Source organism: Triticum urartu, chromosome 7, assembly GCF_003073215.2.
Source record: "Triticum urartu cultivar G1812 chromosome 7, Tu2.1, whole genome shotgun sequence".
Taxonomy (NCBI): Eukaryota; Viridiplantae; Streptophyta; class Magnoliopsida; order Poales; family Poaceae; genus Triticum; species Triticum urartu.
This window is the reverse complement of record NC_053028.1, coordinates 560,331,725-560,351,322: the sequence shown is the minus strand read 5'-3', so window position 1 is coordinate 560,351,322 and position 19,598 is coordinate 560,331,725. Positions and strand designations below refer to the sequence as shown.

The 19,598-nt window shown below is 46.9% G+C and overlaps 1 protein-coding gene and 1 long non-coding RNA gene across 2 annotated transcripts; one reads left to right on the top strand and one right to left on the bottom strand.

Moving 5' to 3' along the window:
• Positions 1-5,706: 5,706 nt before the first annotated feature.
• LOC125519797 lies at positions 5,707-14,440 on the top strand. Its single transcript, XR_007288320.1, has 4 exons — positions 5,707-6,102; positions 9,622-9,730; positions 9,822-10,192; positions 14,293-14,440. It is a non-coding gene; the product is annotated as an uncharacterized LOC125519797 (long non-coding RNA).
• On the bottom strand, positions 11,898-19,057 carry LOC125519796 (ABC transporter G family member 44-like). Its single transcript, XM_048684565.1, has 20 exons — positions 18,544-19,057; positions 18,004-18,124; positions 17,817-17,905; positions 17,420-17,504; positions 17,159-17,318; positions 16,944-17,074; positions 16,757-16,847; positions 16,216-16,517; positions 15,830-16,111; positions 15,436-15,752; positions 15,139-15,299; positions 14,939-15,042; positions 14,693-14,849; positions 14,502-14,603; positions 14,288-14,421; positions 13,866-14,198; positions 13,479-13,769; positions 13,314-13,397; positions 13,077-13,210; positions 11,898-12,988 (listed from the first exon to the last, which is right to left on the bottom strand). The coding sequence occupies exons 1-20, from the start codon at positions 18,906-18,908 to the stop codon at positions 12,073-12,075; spliced, it is 4,359 nt and encodes a 1,452-aa protein (XP_048540522.1). The 5' UTR covers positions 18,909-19,057; the 3' UTR covers positions 11,898-12,072.
• Between the last annotated feature and the right edge of the window lie 541 nt (positions 19,058-19,598).

The following is a 19,598-nucleotide window of genomic DNA, read 5'->3' as shown; positions in this document are numbered from 1 at the left end:
CTAGCAAGAACGTTTCTTACCTACGCAAGAACCACAACGTGATATGCCAATTGCTATTTACCCTTCATAAGGACCCTTTTCATCGAATCCGATCCGACTAAAGTGGGAGAGACAGACACCCGCCAGCCACCTTATGCAACTAGTGCATGTTTGTCGGTGGAACCGGTCTCACGTAAGTGTATGTGTAAGGTTGGTCCGGGCCGCTTCATCCCACGATGCCGCCGAATCAAGATTGGACTAGTAACGGTAAGCATATTGAATAAAATCAACGCCCACAACTACTTTGTGTTCTACTCGTGCATAGAAACTACGCATAGACCTAGCTCATGATGCCACCGTTGGGGAACGTAGCATAAATTCAAAATTTTCCTATGTGTCACCAAGATCTATCTATGGAGTCATCTAGCAACGAGGGAGGAGTGGATCTACATACCCTTGTAGATCGCGCGCGGAAGCGTTCAAGAGAACGGGGTTGATGGAGTCATACTCGTCGTGATCCAAATCACCGATGATCCTAGCGCCGAACGGACGGCACCTCCGCGTTCAACACACGTACGGAGCAGCGACGTCTCCTCCTTCTTGATCCAGCAAGGGGGGAGGAGAGGTTGATGGAGATCCAACAACACGATGGCGTGGTGGTGGAAGTAGCGGGATTCCAACAGGGCTTCGCCAAGCGCTGCGGGAGGAGGGAGATGTGTCATGGGAGGGAGAGGGAGGCGCCAGGGCTCAGGTATGGTTGCCCTCCCTTCCCCCCACTATATATAGGGCCAAGGGAGAGGGGGGAGGCGCAGCCTTGGCCCTTCCTCCAAGGAAGGGTCCGTCCAGGGGAGGAGTCCCTCCTCCCCAAGGCACCTCGGAGGTGCCTTCCCCCTTTAGGACTCTTCCTTTCCCTCTTCTCTTGGCGCATGGGCCTCTTGGGGCTGGTGCCCTTGGCCCATATAGGCCAAGATGCACCCCCTACAGCCCATGTGGTCCCCCGGGGCAGGTAGCCCCACCCGGTGGACCCCCAGGACCCTTTCGGTGGTCCCGGTACAATACCGGTGACCCCGAAACTTGTCCCGATGGCCGAAATAGCACTTCCTATATATAATTCTTTACCTCCGGACCATTTCGGAACTCCTCGTGACGTCCGGGATCTCATCCGGGACTCCGAACAACTTTCGGGTTACCGCATACTAATATCTCTATAACCCTAGCGTCACCGAACCTTAAGTGTGTAGACCCTACGGGTTCGGGAGACATGCAGACATGTCCGAGATGACTCTCCGGTCAATAACCAACAGCGGGATCTAGATACCCATGTTGGCTCCCACATGTTCCACGATGATCTCATCGGATGAACCACGATGTCAAGGACTTAATCAATCCCGTATACAATTCCCTTTGTCTAGCGGTACGATACTTGCCCGAGATTCGATCATCGGTATCCCGATACCTTGTTCAATCTCGTTACCGGCAAGTCTCTTTACTCGTTTCGTAACACATCATCCCGTGATCAACTCCTTGATCACATTGTGCACATTATGATGATGTCCTACCGAGTGGGCCCAGAGATACCTCTCCGTCACACGGAGTGACAAATCCCAGTCTTGATTCGTGCCAACCCAACAGACACTTTCGGAGATACCCGTAGTGTACCTTTATAGCCACCCAGTTACGTTGTGACGTTTGGCACACCCAAAGCACTCCTACGGTATCCGGGAGTTGCACAATCTCATGGTCTAAGGAAATGATACTTGACATTAGAAAAGCTTTAGCATACGAACTACACGATCTAGTGCTATGCTTAGAATTGGGTCTTGTCCATCACATCATTCTCCTAATGATGTGATCCCGTTATCAATGACATCCAATGTCCATGGCCAGGAAACCGTAACCATATATTGATCAACGAGCTAGTCAACTAGAGGCTTACTAGGGACATGGTGTTGTCTATGTATCCACACATGTATCTGAGTTTCCTATCAATACAATTATAGCATGGATAATAAAAGATTATCATGAACAAGGAAATATAATAATAACTAATTTATTATTGCCTCTAGGGCATATTTCCAACAATAACCCCCCCCTCCGAGGAAAGTAATGGGCCAATATGGGCCATAGGCGAGAGAGGAGGCAGCCCACAAGGGGTGGTCGCGGCCCCCTCCCATGGGAGTCCGAATTGGACCAGGGGAGGGGGCGGCGCCCCCCTTTCCTTCTCCTCCTCCCTCTCCTTCCCCCTTTCCCCCTCCATGAGAAGGAATAAGAGGGCCCGGGGGCCGAATCCTACTAGGACTGGGAGTCCTAGTAGGACCCCCCCCCCCACTCGGCGCTCCCCCTAGGGCCGGCCTCCTCCCTCTCCCTCCTTTATATACGTGGGAAGGGCATCCCTTGGAGAGACACCAATTGTTCCAAGCCATGTGCGGCGTCTCCCTCCACGGTTTACTCCTCTGGTCATGTTCACGTAGTGCTTAGGCGAAGCCCTGCGCGGGTCACATCACCATCACCGTCACCACGCCGTCGTGCTGACGAAACTCTCCCTCAACACTTTGCTGGATCAAGAGTTCGAGGGACGTCATTGAGTTAAACGTGTGCTGAACTCATAGGTGCCGTATGTTTGGTGATTGATCGGTTGGATCGTGAAGACGTTCGACTACATCAACCGCGTTATCCTAACGCTTCCGCTTTCGGTCTACGAGGGTACGTGGACACACTCTTCCCCTCTCGTTGCTATGCATCTCCTATATAGATCTTGCGTGATCGTAGGAATTTTTTTGAAATTGCATGCTACGTTCCCAACATTTCTAGCATTCTCCCCCAAAGGATGATAATCCTTAGATGCTAATCTACACATGGCATCTTGATCATGAAGAATTTCTTCTATCAGAGGGCATTCACGGTTTATTTCATAAAAATCAAAGATATCTCTATCTTCTTGAATTATGTAATCAGAATCATTCATAAGGACAATAGTAGCCAACTTCTTAGCCCTAGGATCATCAATAATAGGAAGCTCAAAAAAAACTTTGCAAAGTGGGATGACTATGCACATTTTTTTTCTAGTTTAACCACAAGATAGCAATAGCATTTGCGTAACTGTTTATTCTTTTAAGAATAGACAGCCCCCACTTGATGGCATAACTCCCATACAAGTGAAGAACTCTTGGATAACACTTTTTCCAATGACATTTCCACTTCCCAAATGATTTTTTTTGTTTTCCAAATTGAAGAAGTTTCATTAGCACGAGGTTCATTAGCATGAGTAGCCTTTTTAGGTGTTTCCTCATGAGTACTAGGAGAACTGTCACTAGCAGTCTCAACAAGGACTTCCTTGAAAGAAGACATAGCGACAAAAAGGGTACTTTGGTATTTTCAATTTTTTGCAAACAAAAAAAAGAAGGAGGCAAATACAAGGCAAAAGACAAAGAGCAGGAAAATAAAGCAAAAAAAAGAAAGTGTCTGTGTGAATGCACCTGATTTGTAAGGTGAAGCCTCCCCGGCAACGGTGCCAGAAATTCTTCTGCTACTTCCATAGGAGTTGTTGGATTTCCCTAAAGAGGAAGGGTGATATAGCACAACAGTAAAAAGTATTTCCCTTAGTTAAGAACCAAGATTTATCGAACCAGTAGGAGGCAACACACGTACAACGTTAGCATCACCTGCACACAAACAAAATAATTGCTTGCACCCAACAAAGGCAAGGGGGTTGTCACTCCCCTGGTTCTTGCTAGCCACGAGGTTAAAAGCAAATAATAATAAAGATAGCAAAGGATGGTAGTAAATATTAATAGTAAATTGATAGCAATTGTAGGAACTTGTAAATATAAGGAGAATGGACCTCGGGGCCATAGGTTCACTAGAGGCATCTCTCTTGAAAGCATAATGGCGAAGGGTAAACAAATTACTTTTGGTCAATTGACAAACCTGCGCATGAATATGAAGATCATCCAAGCATAATCATTATATAGCATTGCATCCGTGACAAGTAGACTGTTAAACTTATCGATGTCTACTACTATTACTCCACCCCAAGACCGCTATCCATCATGCATCTCAAAGTATTAAGTTCATGATAAACAGAGTAACACATTAATCAAGATGACATAATGTAGACACAATAAGATCAATTAGTATGACCAAACCCTGCCTTTTTATCCTTAGCAGCAACAATACAATACGTGCCTTATCACTCCACTTGTCATAGAGCAAGGTCACCACAAGATCGAACCTACTACCAAGCACCTCCCACGCTGAAGGTAAATCAATCTACTTGGCCAAAGAAGACGAATAGATCGAAGAAAAATACAAGGCTATAAAATTACACAATAATGAAATCTCAAGAACTCAAAATAATATCAATGAATAATCTGATTATAAACCCATAATTTTTCAGATCCTAACAATCACATCGCAAAATATTACATCGGATTGATATCAGAAGAGATCATTGTATTGAAGATAGAGAGAGAGAGATACAGAGAGAGAGAGGAAGCGATTTAGCTACTATTATGGACCCGTAGATCCTGTAGGAATTACTCACACATCATCATGGAGGCAGGAAGGTTGATGAAGATTGCCTCCCCCAATGGTTTCCCCCTCCGGCAGAGTACCAGAAAAGGCCTCCAGATGGAATCATGGAAGAACAGAGACTTGCGACGGCGGAAGAATTGTTTCGGGTCTCGCTTCAGAGTTTTTGAAATATTAGAGAATTTATAGGCCAGGTATTAGGGCAAGCGGAGCCAGGGCCAACAAGCTTGCCTGGTGCGCCTACCGCCTGGGCACGCCATGTGAGCTTGTGGCTCCCTCATGTGTCTTCTGGTCTCTCTTCAAAACTTCTAAGGTCTCTTATGTTCTAGAAAAAACATTGTAAATTTTCATCGTATTTGGACTTCATTTGGTACGGTTACTATTGTCAGACACGGATTCTCGCAACGACGAATCTAAGGTGAGGCTTCGATAGGCTAAAGCCTACCCTCCAAATTTGCGACATTATTCTTACTACCGAACATCAACACATTTGGCAGGCCCAACCCAATAAAGATCGACCACTTGAGCCCAAATAGTAGCCATTTGGTACGAGTAGTGCTCACACCCCCCTCTACCGTAGTTCCTATATGGGCCGGCCCATGTAGATTTATTCTCACCAGTTTTGGGAACCTTGGTTTTCCGTATGTTTCTCTGGCCGTTTCTATTCGGGTTTTTTTCATTGTTTTATAGTTTTATTTTTTATCATGACTTTTTGAAAATTTATGAACAATTTTCAAATTCATGTACATATTTCAAAATGACTAAAATACGCCGGAGGCCGTACAAGTATTCCAATTGTGTCAAGTATGCCCTAAAAGTTTGAAATCGTTCACCGTGAGTCCTAAATGTGTATAAGTTGTTCACCTCGAGTCCTAAAAGTATTCCAAGTGTATCAATTAGGTCCTAAAAGTCGCCAGAAAAATACATATATAAGATTGAACATGTAATACTTGTAGGACCTCTAGTGTATTTTACTCTTTCAAAATCCATGAAGTTTTTATAAATGCATAATTTAAAAGAAAATCCTTGATCATTCTTTCAAATACATGTAAAGTTTTTAAATTCATGAACTTTTTAAAAAAATTAGTGAACATTTTTAAAATCTGAGAATATTTTTGAAATCCATGAACTTTTTTCAAATGTTGTGGCCTTTTAAAAAAATTAGAAACATTTTCAAGTTCGTGAACATATTTTCAAATTCATGTTTTATTTTTGAATTTGCGGGAGATTATTGATGGAGGACCTCCCGTTCCAAAAGAAAAAAACGTTGTAGAGGACCTCCCCTCGACGCTCGCGCGGCTGGTCGCCAGCCACACGCCCGCACCCCTGCGCCAAACCTAGCCGCCACCGGACGGCCGGAGCTCTTCGGTCGCCACGCCGCCGGATCGGAAGGAGGAGGCTACGCCGACACGGGCGCACTGCGGCACGCTGGCGAGACTGCCCCCAGCCGCCCACCGCGGGAGGCCATCCGTCGTCGCCCGTCGCGACGGTCCTCCGCCTCTCGTCGGCTCCTCCCTCTCCCGTCGCCTGTCCAGGAGGCACTCCGCGGATCCACGCCGACTGCAGCGAGCGCGCGGACTTCCGCCGGACAAGGTCGTTTTCTTCTCTGTCCGTTGATTAGAGATGAGATGAGACTATGAAGAAAGAAGTCCACATCACCCGCTGTGGTTTCAGAAACCGGCTAACCCAGCCCCCCAACTCTGAAACCAGTTAACTAATCCCCTGATATATCAATACTACTCCCTCTGTTCGGAATTACTTGTCTCGAAAATGGATGTATCTAGAACTAAAATACGTCTAGATACATCCATTTCTGTGACAAATAATTCCGAACGAAGGGAAAACCAGCCAAGGCACCCCCTAATCCAAGTTAAAGTGGTATCTGCCGGTGGTTTTGCTTGCGTGGCTCTACAGGATGGCCACGTCGGCTTGGTAGGGTGGATCTGAGACTTAACTTAGTTAACTGCTCCTCCGGTTTGTTTCGACGAGACGGCGGCGGGGCAAGACGTGATGATCGCCGCTTGAAGGTAGCGGCGCGACGACTCCAGGAGTTCAGGTTAGGCGCTCAGCTCTTCCATGCCCAGCACGGCAGCACACTTGTACTCTGTGTTGACTACGCATTGAAACTTGCACACCTGCAAGGCTGCAACGACCCTTGCTGAATTTAGATGTCAGACGCCAACTAGATAGTCCTCTATCAGTCTGGCTGGTATTAGATATCTGAGGGGATTAGTTAACTGGTTTCAGAGTTGGGGGGTGGGTAGGTTAGCCGGTTTCTGAAACCACAGGGGGTGATGTGGACTTCTTTCGACTATGAAAGCACACATGCTTTGCAAAAGTTGTGTACTCACTTGCCTCCATATACTTTCTTCCTGGAGCATATGGAGAAGGTAGCTAGCCTAGTCCTGTAGGCCGTCTCTTTTTTTAGCTAGTTCAGTTCTAGCCAGTTCCTAGCTAGTTGTATTTATAATTATTATCCTTGAACTAATCTCTATTCTTGTTTCGTTGTTTATATGGAAAAATGAAGAGAAATAATACTAACTAGTTTAGTTTTCTAGTCAGTAGCTAGTTGTACTTATATCGTCTGTTTAAATTGGCAGTACCAATTTTTTAGTACAAAAATTGATATTTTTCAAAAAATTCAGAAAACTTCCAGTAAATACTAGTACATGTTTTCAGTTGTAATCTGAGGAATTTAGAGCTTATTTGGGCAAACGAGCTATGAGATAATGGCTGCTTTTCTAAATATAGATTCAAAATTTGATATTTTGCAAAACATCCAGAAAATTTCTAGCAAATACTGCATATTTCCATTATTAATCTGGGAAAGTTTTGAGCTTACTTGGACAAAATGGTTAGGAGATAATGGCTATTTATCTAGACAGTTTCAAATTTTCGTTCAAAAATTGATATTTTTGAAAAAAATAAAGTAAATACTATATGTTTCCAGTAGTAATCTGGGAAAAATTCAGCTTGTTTGGACAAAAGGATTTGCAGATAATGTGTTCTTCATCTGAAGGGTGTTTTAATTTTCTCACCGTTAACTTTGAGCCCACCCTCCATTTTCTTCCTGAATTCACCACTGGATTCTTGTACTGGACACCGTTCACTAGCCAAACCCGCCACCCCTCAAATGCCTTTGTTCTTGCAGCAGCGCTAGCCCCTTGCGTCCCGACTGGCCGCACTGCAGCATGCGTCCTAGCTCTGCTGTTTCCGAGCTCTCCATCTCCATTCTCGTGGCCTGCCACCGCCTCCTTCGTCCGCTGCACCGCCTTCAGTTCGTCGCCCTCATCTGCCCCAGCTGTGATGCATGGATATGACCAGCCGCAGCCTCTGAACTAGGACACCCTACACCATCAGGGTCTTATCATCTTTTATTAGCCCAGCAATGGCTAATAATCTTGGCGAATGTGTATTCCCATGGTTAATATCTCCCAGTTTGTACAGGTTAGAAAAATGAGTTGACTGAGATTTTTTCCAAGGAAAAGATCATTTGGAACTTCCAAGTTTAAAATAAGGAATGGGACTATGGTACTTTGGTTATAGAAATCAAGCATCAGATTTGTATCGGGGCACCAAAAGCAATTGATAAAATCCGTCCTGAAATTCACTTGTAGAGTGCAACAAATTCCGGTATGGTCTCCAGCCGGACACAACAAGAACATAGAAAGTTTTGGCATCCTTTGATGTTTCCCTTTTTTTGGAAACTGTTTGACATTTCTTGTCATGACCAACCAGAAAATGCTTGAATTTTCCAGGAAGTGCATTTTCTTCTGTGATTCTGTTGATTCATTTCTTTCTTTTTTCTTTCAGTGAAAGGGGCTTTCATTACTTAATTATAATGTCTTTACAATCATGCAAGAAAAGCTTAAAAATAACAGGTGGTGCATCCAGGATCCAGACGGGTTTGTTCGCACTCCTAGGCCCTAGCAGCAACATGTGCAACTTTGTTCGCCCCCTCCGAGTATGCCGATAACTAACATCCTGAAGCGCCGACGGCAGCCTCCAAATCTTGTGCTGCTGGTGGCACGAGATCGATCTATCTCCTCCTGCTCTGCTCTGTTAAGAGTATTGTCGATGAATAGTTAGATCCCTATCACACATGCCAAATAGTCTGCTTCCTCTGAATCATGACACCGACCACTTGGTATTGTCGCTGCAGTAATACTTTCCCTCTGCAATTACGCGCTACCACACCAAATGCCGCCTCATGTGTGGATGGATTAAATCTTAAATCACTGGTTAACTTTGCCCATCCCTCCGGTGGAGGGCACCAGGCAATCCATTAGGTCTCCCTAGCCTTCTTCTCCACCGGAACCACAAATTCAGGACATAGTGCTTTCCCTTTGATATCCAGTTATCCACGCATGTATTCTTCTTTTATGTTCCACATAGATACCCAAAGATTGATCAAAAAATGGACCGAGTATTCCACCTTCGCCTTGCCCTCTGCATGAAGGAAGTCATTTCGCTAATGCCATAATTAATCTCGACAGTACAAGGAAGATATGGGCTTGTTCCTGGTCTGACAGATGACCTGGGACCAACAATAGCCAATCCGGCCCTGGGTGCAGCAACACATGCTCTGGAGGTAGGCGCCAGCGCATGTGCATGGGATCACGTAGGGCTCCTGCTTTGGTCAAAACAGAACTGTGTGTCGCCCATCCTCGTTATTACTCCCACATATAGAGCATGTAATGTAAATCAGGATTCTCCTTCAGTCTGTTATCCCGCGTCCCCAAAGCGTTCTGCGCCAGTTGCCAAGCAAAAAATCGAAACATTGGTGGAACCTTAGCTTTCCAGATAAGTTGCCAGCACGATCCCTCACCATACGCCTGATTGCTGGATATTGATGGATTTCCTGTAATTTCTACATATCCTGTACGTTTGAACACTTCATTGTTTTACAGAGATGTAGAAAAACTGCGTAAAGCATGGCATGATGCATCTGATATTTGATAAAAGTGATGTATCTGGATGACAGGAATTTGTTTGATCCATGTCATATGCGTATTTCCATCTAAGGAGGTGTAATTTATTTGAACTAATAAAGAGATCAACGGTAATATAAAAGTCAGTGCCAATAACACTGTTTTTTTCTGTCACCTTCAGCCTATTGGTAATCTTCCATATTGTGGATTTGCCAACATTGATCCAATTGACATGGATGCTCCTTAACAATATGGGCTGGCATTGTTTTCAGATCCACATGTGCATCAAGGTTAGTTGGAATTCTCTTTTCTGGACGGAATGAATCCATCTTGTCACATTATAATTACTAATGCGCTACTCTGTTTGGCCTCCGATTCAAGCCGTACTAGTCATCAAGAATTCCCCCAAGTCTCCTTGGCATTCTATGTGTTGGGATGCGTCCTGTTGGTATTGCTATAAGGATGGAGAGGGAGGACAGTTCAAAGCTTGTGAGGTTGGTGGGAGGAATTCCTTTCGCAGGAGAGGGGCAGCCGCATTGTGCATTACTACTGGAAGATGCCACGGGTTATGGGTACGGAGCGGAGGTTGAGTCACATGCTCTAGGCGTGTCAAAGGACTTCCATGGGCTGCAGGGATGCTGTGGTGTTGATGGTGGGCACTGGGCAGGTGATGTTTGCATGAAAGTTGCAGTTGCGCCGTGAGGTGGTGGATTGGCTCGATTCCTTCCTTCCAGCGAAGCCCCTCGCCTCAAGTAATTCCCACCTTCCCTGTTTATTTGATACATGAATTCATCTGGCACTAAGCACACTATATGATATGTCATAAATATGTCTAGACAATCGGCCGGCCCTGGTTCCTGGCAACTGGTGTCTGCGCTATAGCGAAGCACATGCGTTGTGCTAGTAGAATATAAAAACTCAACTGTTGCAGTTACTGACAATATCGTTCTCCCCACAAAAAGAAATTTAGAAGATCGTAGGTAGGAGCAGGAGCTTGATGACAAGCTCGGCTCTAGTTTGTCAAGGGCCTATCGATGGGGCAAGAGGAAGAAATAGAAGGGTGGAATGAAAGATCGTTCTGGCCCCACGAAAGTATAATACATAGCTGGGGTGGGTGGCATTTACAAACACAAATCATATTGGCTAGTGCAATATTACAATGGTACATATTCCTAAGGTTTGACATGCAACAATGGCTTTTTGGTTTATCTTTTTCTAGTAGGGGAAGGGTCCAGAAGGACCTAGACTGCACTAGATATTAGAAGCTATACATTACAACCGTATTTTGCACAAGGACCCATAAGGAAAGTTGCATCTTATAGGAAAGACCCCAGATCACAGAACTAGATTGTAATTTGGTCCTGACTTGTAGGCTTTGACACATAACCAAACCTAGTGTCACCAGGGACAAAATCAATTGGAGCACTACATCCGCGGCAGGACCACCGCCGGCAGCTTGCCGGAGTAAGAGGATGTCAACGTGTGGCGGAGGCCGAACTCCCTCCCTATAGGCTCTTCAGGCCGAGGGGAAGAAAAGTAGCCAAAAGTTCCACACGGTCGTCATTCAACCAGAGGATACATCAACAGGGTGTCGGAGGCCAGCCATCAACCACCAAAGTGAATCCTTTAGGACTAGGGGAGGAAAGCTTCGGTGGGCAGCGCGCACACGCCACTGAGAATGAGCTCCACGAACAAATTGGCTTCAAAACCTGTCGGACGTTCGATCTTCCCCCTCCACCTTCCCCCCTCCACCATGGTGACTAAGAGAGCAAACATGGCAAATAAACAAGTTCTAGATCTTGGTAGCCTTCAAGCAAATGAGCTAGAAATGAAGGACCTAGACGTGGTCCTTAGCCCTTGCTTCGCGGGGAGGAGCGGGCGCCCACGGTCTTTGGATGCAACTAATGGGTGATGGTCGCTTGTGATTTATTCAACGGATTTGGTTAGCAGCCTATTAGTATGATTGGTGATGCATGAAGGTTCACTTATTTCTACCTTTTTTCCCATTGCTCTTTGGGCGGTATATATGTGGCTTTTATTTACTTCGTTGAACCTTGTGACACTTGGACCTTGTTTACAATAGAATAATTAGTAATAGGTTGGCTGAGGACTTTCCCCTTCTTGAAAAGGTAGCCTTCGATCTTATTCATGGAGGCGTCAGCTTTGCAATCTCCCACTGCATCTTGCTCCCACCAGTGGAGCACCGCGAGTAGGAGGAGCATCGCCGTCATGCACTGGCCACCGCTTGCATGTGACAGTGGCCTTCTCCTAGCTGGCATAGCGCTCACACCCCTGTGGTAAACCCTAGACTTATGCACAGGACCTACCCGCAGTCCTCTCCCATACCTGCTCTGGCCGGCGGCGCCGGCGGAGAGGGAGGGGGCACGAGCCGAGTCATCACAAACAACTCTCAAAGGAGGGGCTGGAGAGAAAAGAGGAAGGGGAAACAAGAGCCGCTAGCCGCTTAAACAGCCATTCTGGTTTATCGAATTTACCCAAAAAAATATCTTCACTATCTATATACTAGTACAATTTCCTTGGTACTGAGTATACTATTGCTACGCAAGGGTTTATATGTATACATGTGCAGATCAGATTGACCTGTTGGTCCATCTGTGCACTCTGTGATGGATCATCTTCTCTGGAAGTTGAGCACCTTGATGGAGAGGCCGAAGGCGACAGCGAAGAAGATGGCGAACGCGGCGGTGACGATGGCGACGACACCCAAGAAGTCGTGGCGGAATCCAAAGAAGTTCTTGAGGAAGACGTTGATGGGCTCGCCGGTGTCTTGGAGTGGCTCCGTGAGGTCGCCGAACTGCGAGGCCACCAGCCCGTAGAGCGTCCATGACACCGGGCACACCCACGAGTACCACCTCCACCACACCGGCATTGTCGGCTGTGAGATGACGAAGCCCGAGAAGAGGTTCCACACGCCGTAGAAGAAGGAGGAGACGATGGAGGCGATGTTGTAGCTGGGGGTGAGCCCCACGGCGAGCATGCCGTAGTAGGTGAAGTAGAGCAGAGTGAAGTACATGAAGTAGAGGTACCAGCAGAACTTCTTGGTGTCCCACTGGAAGCCGATCATGGCGTAGACGATCACCCCATACGCCAGCGACTGCACCAGCACGTAGGGGAGCTCCACCACCACCTGCCCGAATGCGTATGGAAGCGCTGAGTACATCCCAGCTGCCCGCTCCCTGTAGAACACCGTCCGCTCCACGGCCACCACAGGCTGCACCGACGAGGCATAGGAGATCCCCATGAAGAGCACCGCAGCGTACATGGACCCCATCGCATTGAACAGGTCCTGCGTCCTTGATGTCTTGCCCCCGAGCTGCCAGAATATGGTGCCGAACATGAGCGCCACCACGAGGGAGAAGAAGAAGCGGACCACTGTGTACTGAGGGTTCCTCCAGTAGGACAGGTGTTGTTTCCACAGGCATGCCGTGCATTGGGTGACAGAGCTTTGCGAGTACTGCGTCGGGAAGTAGAGATCCTTGGAGCCAGCAGGGGCCCTGCTGATGTCCCTGATCACACTCTGGTTTCTCCTGCAAAATACATAGTACATCGTGTTTGTCAGTCCATCAGGCCTTTCGTTTTTTCTTTGGCAAACATGCAAAATTAATGACTACTTACTGGTAGAGGTCTGAGTTCTTGTAGACTTCCGCGAAACTGACACCTAGTATATCTTCTTGTGCTTGTGAGGTCACTTCCAGCATCCAAGTTGCCGGATTGTACCCTGGTTTGATCTTGCTGACATGTTCGATTCCCTGATAAAATTAATACCAGCAAACTGTTACTATCAATCAAAGCCAAAAAACTACCTAGGAAATTAAGGAGGAAATTATTGGATGAGAAGGACGGCAAAGTTACCTCAAAGTATTGGATGAGATCGCACGACTGGTGCCCTAGAGGACCCACATATATCTCCTCCCCTCCTCTCTTCATCAGGAATAGCTGCAAGGCCAAAAGAATGTCAGGATCACGATAATTTTGGAAACATGCATGAAAAAGGAATTTTCTAGTATAAACAATTACCTCATCGAAGGCTTCGAAAATGTCGATGCTAGGCTGGTGGATGGTGCAAACAACAGTCCTGCCTGTGTCGACGGTGTTCCTCACCGTCCTCATGACAATAGCCGCGGCCCTGGCATCAAGGCCAGAGGTAGGCTCATCCATGAATATTATGGAGGGGTTAGCGACGAGCTCGACTGCGATCGTCAGTCTCTTCCTTTGCTCTGTCGACAGGCCGTTCACTCCAGGTAGTCCAACAAGGGCATCCCTCAGTGTATTCAGTTCCACCAGCTCCATCACTTGCTCTATGAACATCTGTGAAATATGATGAAATGGCATTGTTCAGATCAGAACAAGTGTAATGTATCCCTGGCCTGTGTGCCCCAGCTGAACAAGGACGCATATATATACCTTTCTTGTTTCCGACTCGACATCAGAAGGCAGGCGGAGCCATGCAGAGTAGACCAGGGACTCATACACCGTCACGTTTGGTGAGTGGATGTCATTCTGCTCACAGTAACCAGAGATACGAGCGAAGGTCTCCTGCTTCTTCGGGTAGCCGGAGATTGAGATGTCACCTTCGATGTAGCCTCCAGTCTTCCTGCCAGCCAACACGTCCATCAGCGTGGTCTTGCCGGCGCCGCTGACCCCCATCAGTGCTGTCAGGACTCCCGGCTTGAAACTGCCACTCACTCCCTTCAGCAGAAGCAGCCTATCTTCATCAACACCTTGTGCTTTCATTTCCTGTTATGCAACAAAATCAAGTTAATTAGTACTAGTACTTCACATGATGTTCTTATTCTTTGAAAACCGAAAGCTAATTTTGGCATTACCGCAGGCATGTCAACAGAGTATCTCATGTTGTTGAAGGCAACAGCAAGCGGTGCAAAAGGGAGGACCATTCCCTTCCTACCACTGTCACCTGGGGCGGCAGAATTTCTCCTTGACCTCGAGTTGTTGATGTTCCCTACAAGAGAAGTTTGGCCATTTAGATGACATGTTGCCATGATCATGTCCAAATCCAACCATTACTGCAACTGGCCTTACCTGCAGCTGCAGAGACAGAGCCAACAGGAGTTTCGCCGGTGATACTGGCATGCTTCTCCTTCAGTGCATCCTCTGAAAGAATTTGCTGAGACTTCCCCAACGCTGCATGTTATACAAGTAATGGTCTCAGATCAAGTGCTTGATCGAAATGTGCATTGCAAAATTCCATTTAGAAGCTTTGAATTACGTACGTTTGAGGTAGCTTAGAGCGAAGGTGAAGAGGATGTTGAACAGGACAACGTATCCCAGGAGTGCCCCAACGCCAATCCAGTACCATTTTGCCTCAGTGAACATGCCCCTGGACTTGAGCACATCAATTCCTAAGATATTGTTGGAGCCCTGGAGAACCTGCAAAATGGTTTTGACAGTCAGAACTACAGTACCATGTTATGCGAATGACCAATACTGTTGTCATGGCGGAAACAACAGCTACATACCCGTTGCCATTTTTGTCCAAGGAACTCGTTTACGGCAATGGCGCTCATGGCATACTGAAGCGGTGACACCCAGTAGCCCCAGATCCACCATTTCTTCACATCATCTGTCATGAACAAGCAAACGAAACCGGTGTCACTAATCTTCTCTCTGAAATTTACATTTCAACTACCAAGTGAAAAATGTTTTTCAGGGGCATTACGATGTGACAGGACGAATCCACTGAGCACCAGCATCACAAAAAGTGCAAAGGACGCCAGCGTATTTGCAACAACCATGGTCCGGCCCAGTGCTGCGATAAACCTGAACATTGCTGCAGCCATCTGGTTGACAAGCAACAGAAGCAAGTACTGCTTGAACAGCCTGCAAGAAAACAACAAGATAATTAATATTGGTACCTACTTGTCTGTGATGTTCTTTTTCTTCCTCCAGAACTAGGACAGCAAGACGTATGGTTTAACTGTTAGTCTGCCACAGTAAGAGGATATTTGACGCGTACCTTCCAACATCTGGGTCAAACCCAATGACATAGTAACCCAGGAATACTGTGATGGAGACCTCGACACAAGATATCGGTATCTTGAGAATCCAAGTTGGTATGGCGTAAGCCCATGCAGGGAAGAAGAGGTAATCTCTTTGCTTGAAGAAGACCGGCAATTTTATGGTGGCCATAGCGAGCTCGGAGAAACCGTTGAACATGTGGGCAACTAGAGCAAAGAACAGAGCACCCATGAAGACAATGCCGTCGTTAACCTTACCATGGTGCATGTTTGTGCGCAGGAACAGTGTCATCACGATTGTTGTCATCACCAGAAGCTGCAGAGGTAGTGCCATCAATCAATCAATCTCTTATAAGTATGAAGATTTGCCTGAACTGAAATGGGAGGCTTTACCTGGAAAGCCCGGAAACGGTAGACAAACATATTCCTTTTCATGAGCAACCACTCCCTCTCGACGCATGCGCGCAGCAGCTCCATCTTGCTGGCACCGTACGGCTTGGTCGTCAGTGAAGCAGGGTGGCACTGGCTCCTGTCAAAAGGACGAGACAGCTCCGCAGATAGACTTTGGCCAACATGAAATGCCTGGAATGCACGAGCAAACTCCTTGACTGGGACGTATTGGTATCTCCGGTCATTCCTTGCCCAGTATTGTGGCTGATCTTTTCTTGATGTCACCTGTAAGTTAATTTCGCTGGTGTCAGTAACCAAAATTGTGAAATGACCAACATCATGAGGCTTGGAAATTAGTAAACTTTGACAAAGCATTTGAGCTGACTTACTTCTTGCAAAAAGTCGGCGACCCCCTTCCGGTCGGGACATTTGAAGCCCATGAGTTCGAAGAACTCAAGCACATGTTCACGTGGCCCTTGATACACAATGTGACCATCCGACAAGAGGATTATGTCATCAAACAAATTATATGTTTCTGGTGCAGGTTGCAGCAAGGAAATGACAGTCGTGCCACCGAGGATGTTGGTGATTAGTCCAAGTGATTTCACTATCTGGTATGTGGTAGAGCTATCTAGGCCAGTGGAGATTTCATCCATGAACAGTGCTCTTTCCGCCCCGACCATCATCTCGCCTTCAGAAAATTTCAAGTAACCAAGGGTCAGCAAATGCTCATATCTCATATTCTGCTATGATAACGAGATGAGATGTTCATGGAAATTTGTATAGTGTACAACAGGATAAGCATGAGAAGTATATGTTGTGGTTCCAGAAAAACTCTTGGCAATGATATGTTCAAGAAATTTGGCATTTTTGTTCTACAATTTTTTTTAGAATTATGCATCCATGACAATTTTGCAATACCAGACATACCAGTTGTGACACGTTTGCGTTGCCCCCCTGAGATTCCTCTCAGCATATCATCTCCGACCATGGTGTCAGCGCAAATGTCAAGACCTAAAATCTGCAGGGTTCAGCATAACATTCAGAGCTTAGCACATTGAAGAACAAGATATTGTTGTTGGATTCAAGAACAAGATATTGTTTTTGGATTCAGTACCTTGAGGATGTAATCAGTGATGATATTTGTATCCTGACCGCCCACTGATATTGCCTTCATGTATACATCAAGATCTGGGTCTGGTTTGATATTTGCAGCCTTCTCCCTTCTTGATAGCTCAGTTAGCATGTCTAGGACAAGTTCACCAAGAATTAGCACACAATTATAGAGAGGAGTAAATTGTCTCCCATAAAGTCATTGGATTTTGAGCTCACCATATCTACTTCCAATCCCCTGGCATCTGGCTGAGAAGGCCAAGGTTTCCCGTACCGTCATCTCAGCGATGTGGAGGTCATGTTGGGATATGTAAGCTGCTGATCTTTGAGCCACAAACTCATTCATTCCATGCCCATTGTATGTCACTTTCCCTGAAACCTGGTTTATTCGTATCATATCACACAAGAGTAAGTTTCCTGGAACTTTACAACAAGATTGCTGTCAGTCTAGTTGATTAATAAACAAGTATGCTGTCTAACCTTTAGATCAGAGTCTAGTTTCCCTGCCAAAGCAAGAAGCAGTGTAGTCTTCCCTGATCCTGGTGGCCCTAGTAGTAACGTCATCCTGAATTTTGCATGAACACCGGATATCAGACCTCAAGCACAACTGAAATATGTTGCTTAAGGACGGCACAAATACGGAAAATCGACGAGTGATGCAACACTGAAGAATGTTTCACAACAAAGAAAAGTCTACAACAACATAAACAGTGGTGATCATTTAACATACAATTTTTCACCTGGAAAATTATATGGTTTTGTGCTATCATGATTCCAGAACATATAATCTAACTGAAGTACTGGAGACTACTCTGATCACCCTGGTGGGTGGTCGTGCAACGACATGAAAAATAACGGTCCCGTCCAAAAGCGTTACCTCTTTGGCTTGATAATCCCGTTGACATCATGCAGGATATTGATGGGTATCTTCTTGTTGGGAACAATATGAAGAAGATTGGCTAATGTCTGAAAGAGAAGGCGGGTACAAAAAAAAAGGTCAGGCTTGAAGAATATTCCTTAGAATTCATGATAACATATAGTGGCTTCAGCGCTCCTGGCAGTACCTCTAGAACATTCAGAGTGGTGTTGATGAAGGTGGGCAAGCCTCTGTTCCCCACGTGTGCGAGCGCCTCGATGTTGAGGTGCTCGTATCGCACCTGGATCGTCGGAAAGTCAATCCCAACCCTGAAACAAATGAGCAGGCAAGAAATTCATCATCTGCTGTTGACGTCCTTCATGCTTAGTTTCTAACAAACGCGTGATCGGGGCTTCGGATTGACAACAAGAGGAGATCTATGAATGGTGAAAATGTTCAAATATGTTAGGAAATATGTTTTTACCATTTTCACCTATTCATCATTAGGTATATTTTCATACCTTTTTTTCCTGAGAATAAATATTTTCATACTACATATATATGGTGTTGTGGATATTAGTAAATGATTCTCTGAATTTTGTCAAACTTATGGAAGTTTGAGTTAGGACAAATGAAGAACTTCAAATATTTCAGAATGAAGTGGAGAGATTGATGGCAAATAGGTGACAACAGCAGAGAGATGGATGCAAAGCAGAGCAGGGCAACGCAAACAGGTGAGAGGAGCCACCTGTCTATCCTCTGCTTGAGCCTGCGCAGGAAGTGCTCGTGGTCCTCCTCGGCGACGCGCACGAGGCGGTCGAGCAAGCGCGTCCTCTCCTGGTACCCGAGGGCGGCGACGTCGATGAGTCCGAGCTCGACCCCGCTGCCGTCGTCCCCGACGACGAAGCCCTTGCGGACGCGGCTGTGCGTGGGCAGCCTCTCGAGCGCCGCCCACATGAGCGCCTCCTCATCGTCCTCGGAGCCCGCCCCGGCCGCCGACGACGCCCTGGAGAAGACGTCGGCCCCTCGCTCCCGGTACGAGGAGCGAGAGCCTAGCCGGCGGGAGCCTAGCCGCAGGCTCGCCACCCCCCACGCCGCCTCCGCAGTGTCCATGGCCGGCCGACTGGCAGCCTCCTTCCCTCCCAGAAAGGACGGATCAAGGTTCGGGGACAATGACCGTCGAGTCAAGTGTCCGGTGGCACGCCGTATGCCAGCTTTCTTGGCTTGCTCAAAGGGGGAGTTGCCGGCGCGTAGATATAGGGGGTACTCGTTGGTCGTTACTGGGTGGGGTGGGGTGGGTTGGTGGAGGGAGCAGCCGGGGGTTTGAACGGCGGCGATCGGGGTCAGGGGCGAGGAGGGAGCAGGTGGACTGGCGAGGAAAAATGGCGGGTAGCGCGTGCGCCCATGCGTGCATGGCCTACTCACCGGGGCAGGGGGAGACGGGGTAGGCGGGCGGGAGCTTCCGAGCGCAATTGAATATGAACGAGAGCGCAGTGTGGAACACGCTTTAGCCGTGTGGGAGCGGGATCTGGTCATCCGACGGTGTTTGTTTATTCACTGCCAACCCCTGGTTTGTGGTGGCATAGGAGGGAACGGGAGGGGAGACCGGGTATATTCTTTCTTTGTAGAAACAGAGGACCCGGGCGACCGAATCACGAGTTCCTCTCGCCAAGCAATCGCCATCGCCATCGAGCATCAGCGCATGCAGCAGCACACACACCAACCGCGCCAAGCAAGTCGTGGCGAATAATGGGCAAAAAGAGATCCGGCTTGACCCCGTCGCACCACCCGGAAAATAACAAT

What these genes read in the sequence shown, in the direction of transcription:
- LOC125519796 (XM_048684565.1), bottom strand. Translation starts at nt 18,908, where the DNA reads ATGGACACTGCGGAGGCGGCGTGGGGGGTGGCGAGCCTGCGGCTAGGC. An exon ending in CTCAAGCAGAGGATAGACAG is followed by an intron (nt 18,125 to 18,543) that starts GTGGCTCCTCTC and finishes CATTTGTTTCAG; the next exon opens with GGTTGGGATTGACTTTCCGA. An exon ending in TTGGACAAAAATGGCAACGG is followed by an intron (nt 14,850 to 14,938) that starts GTATGTAGCTGT and finishes ACCATTTTGCAG; the next exon opens with GTTCTCCAGGGCTCCAACAA.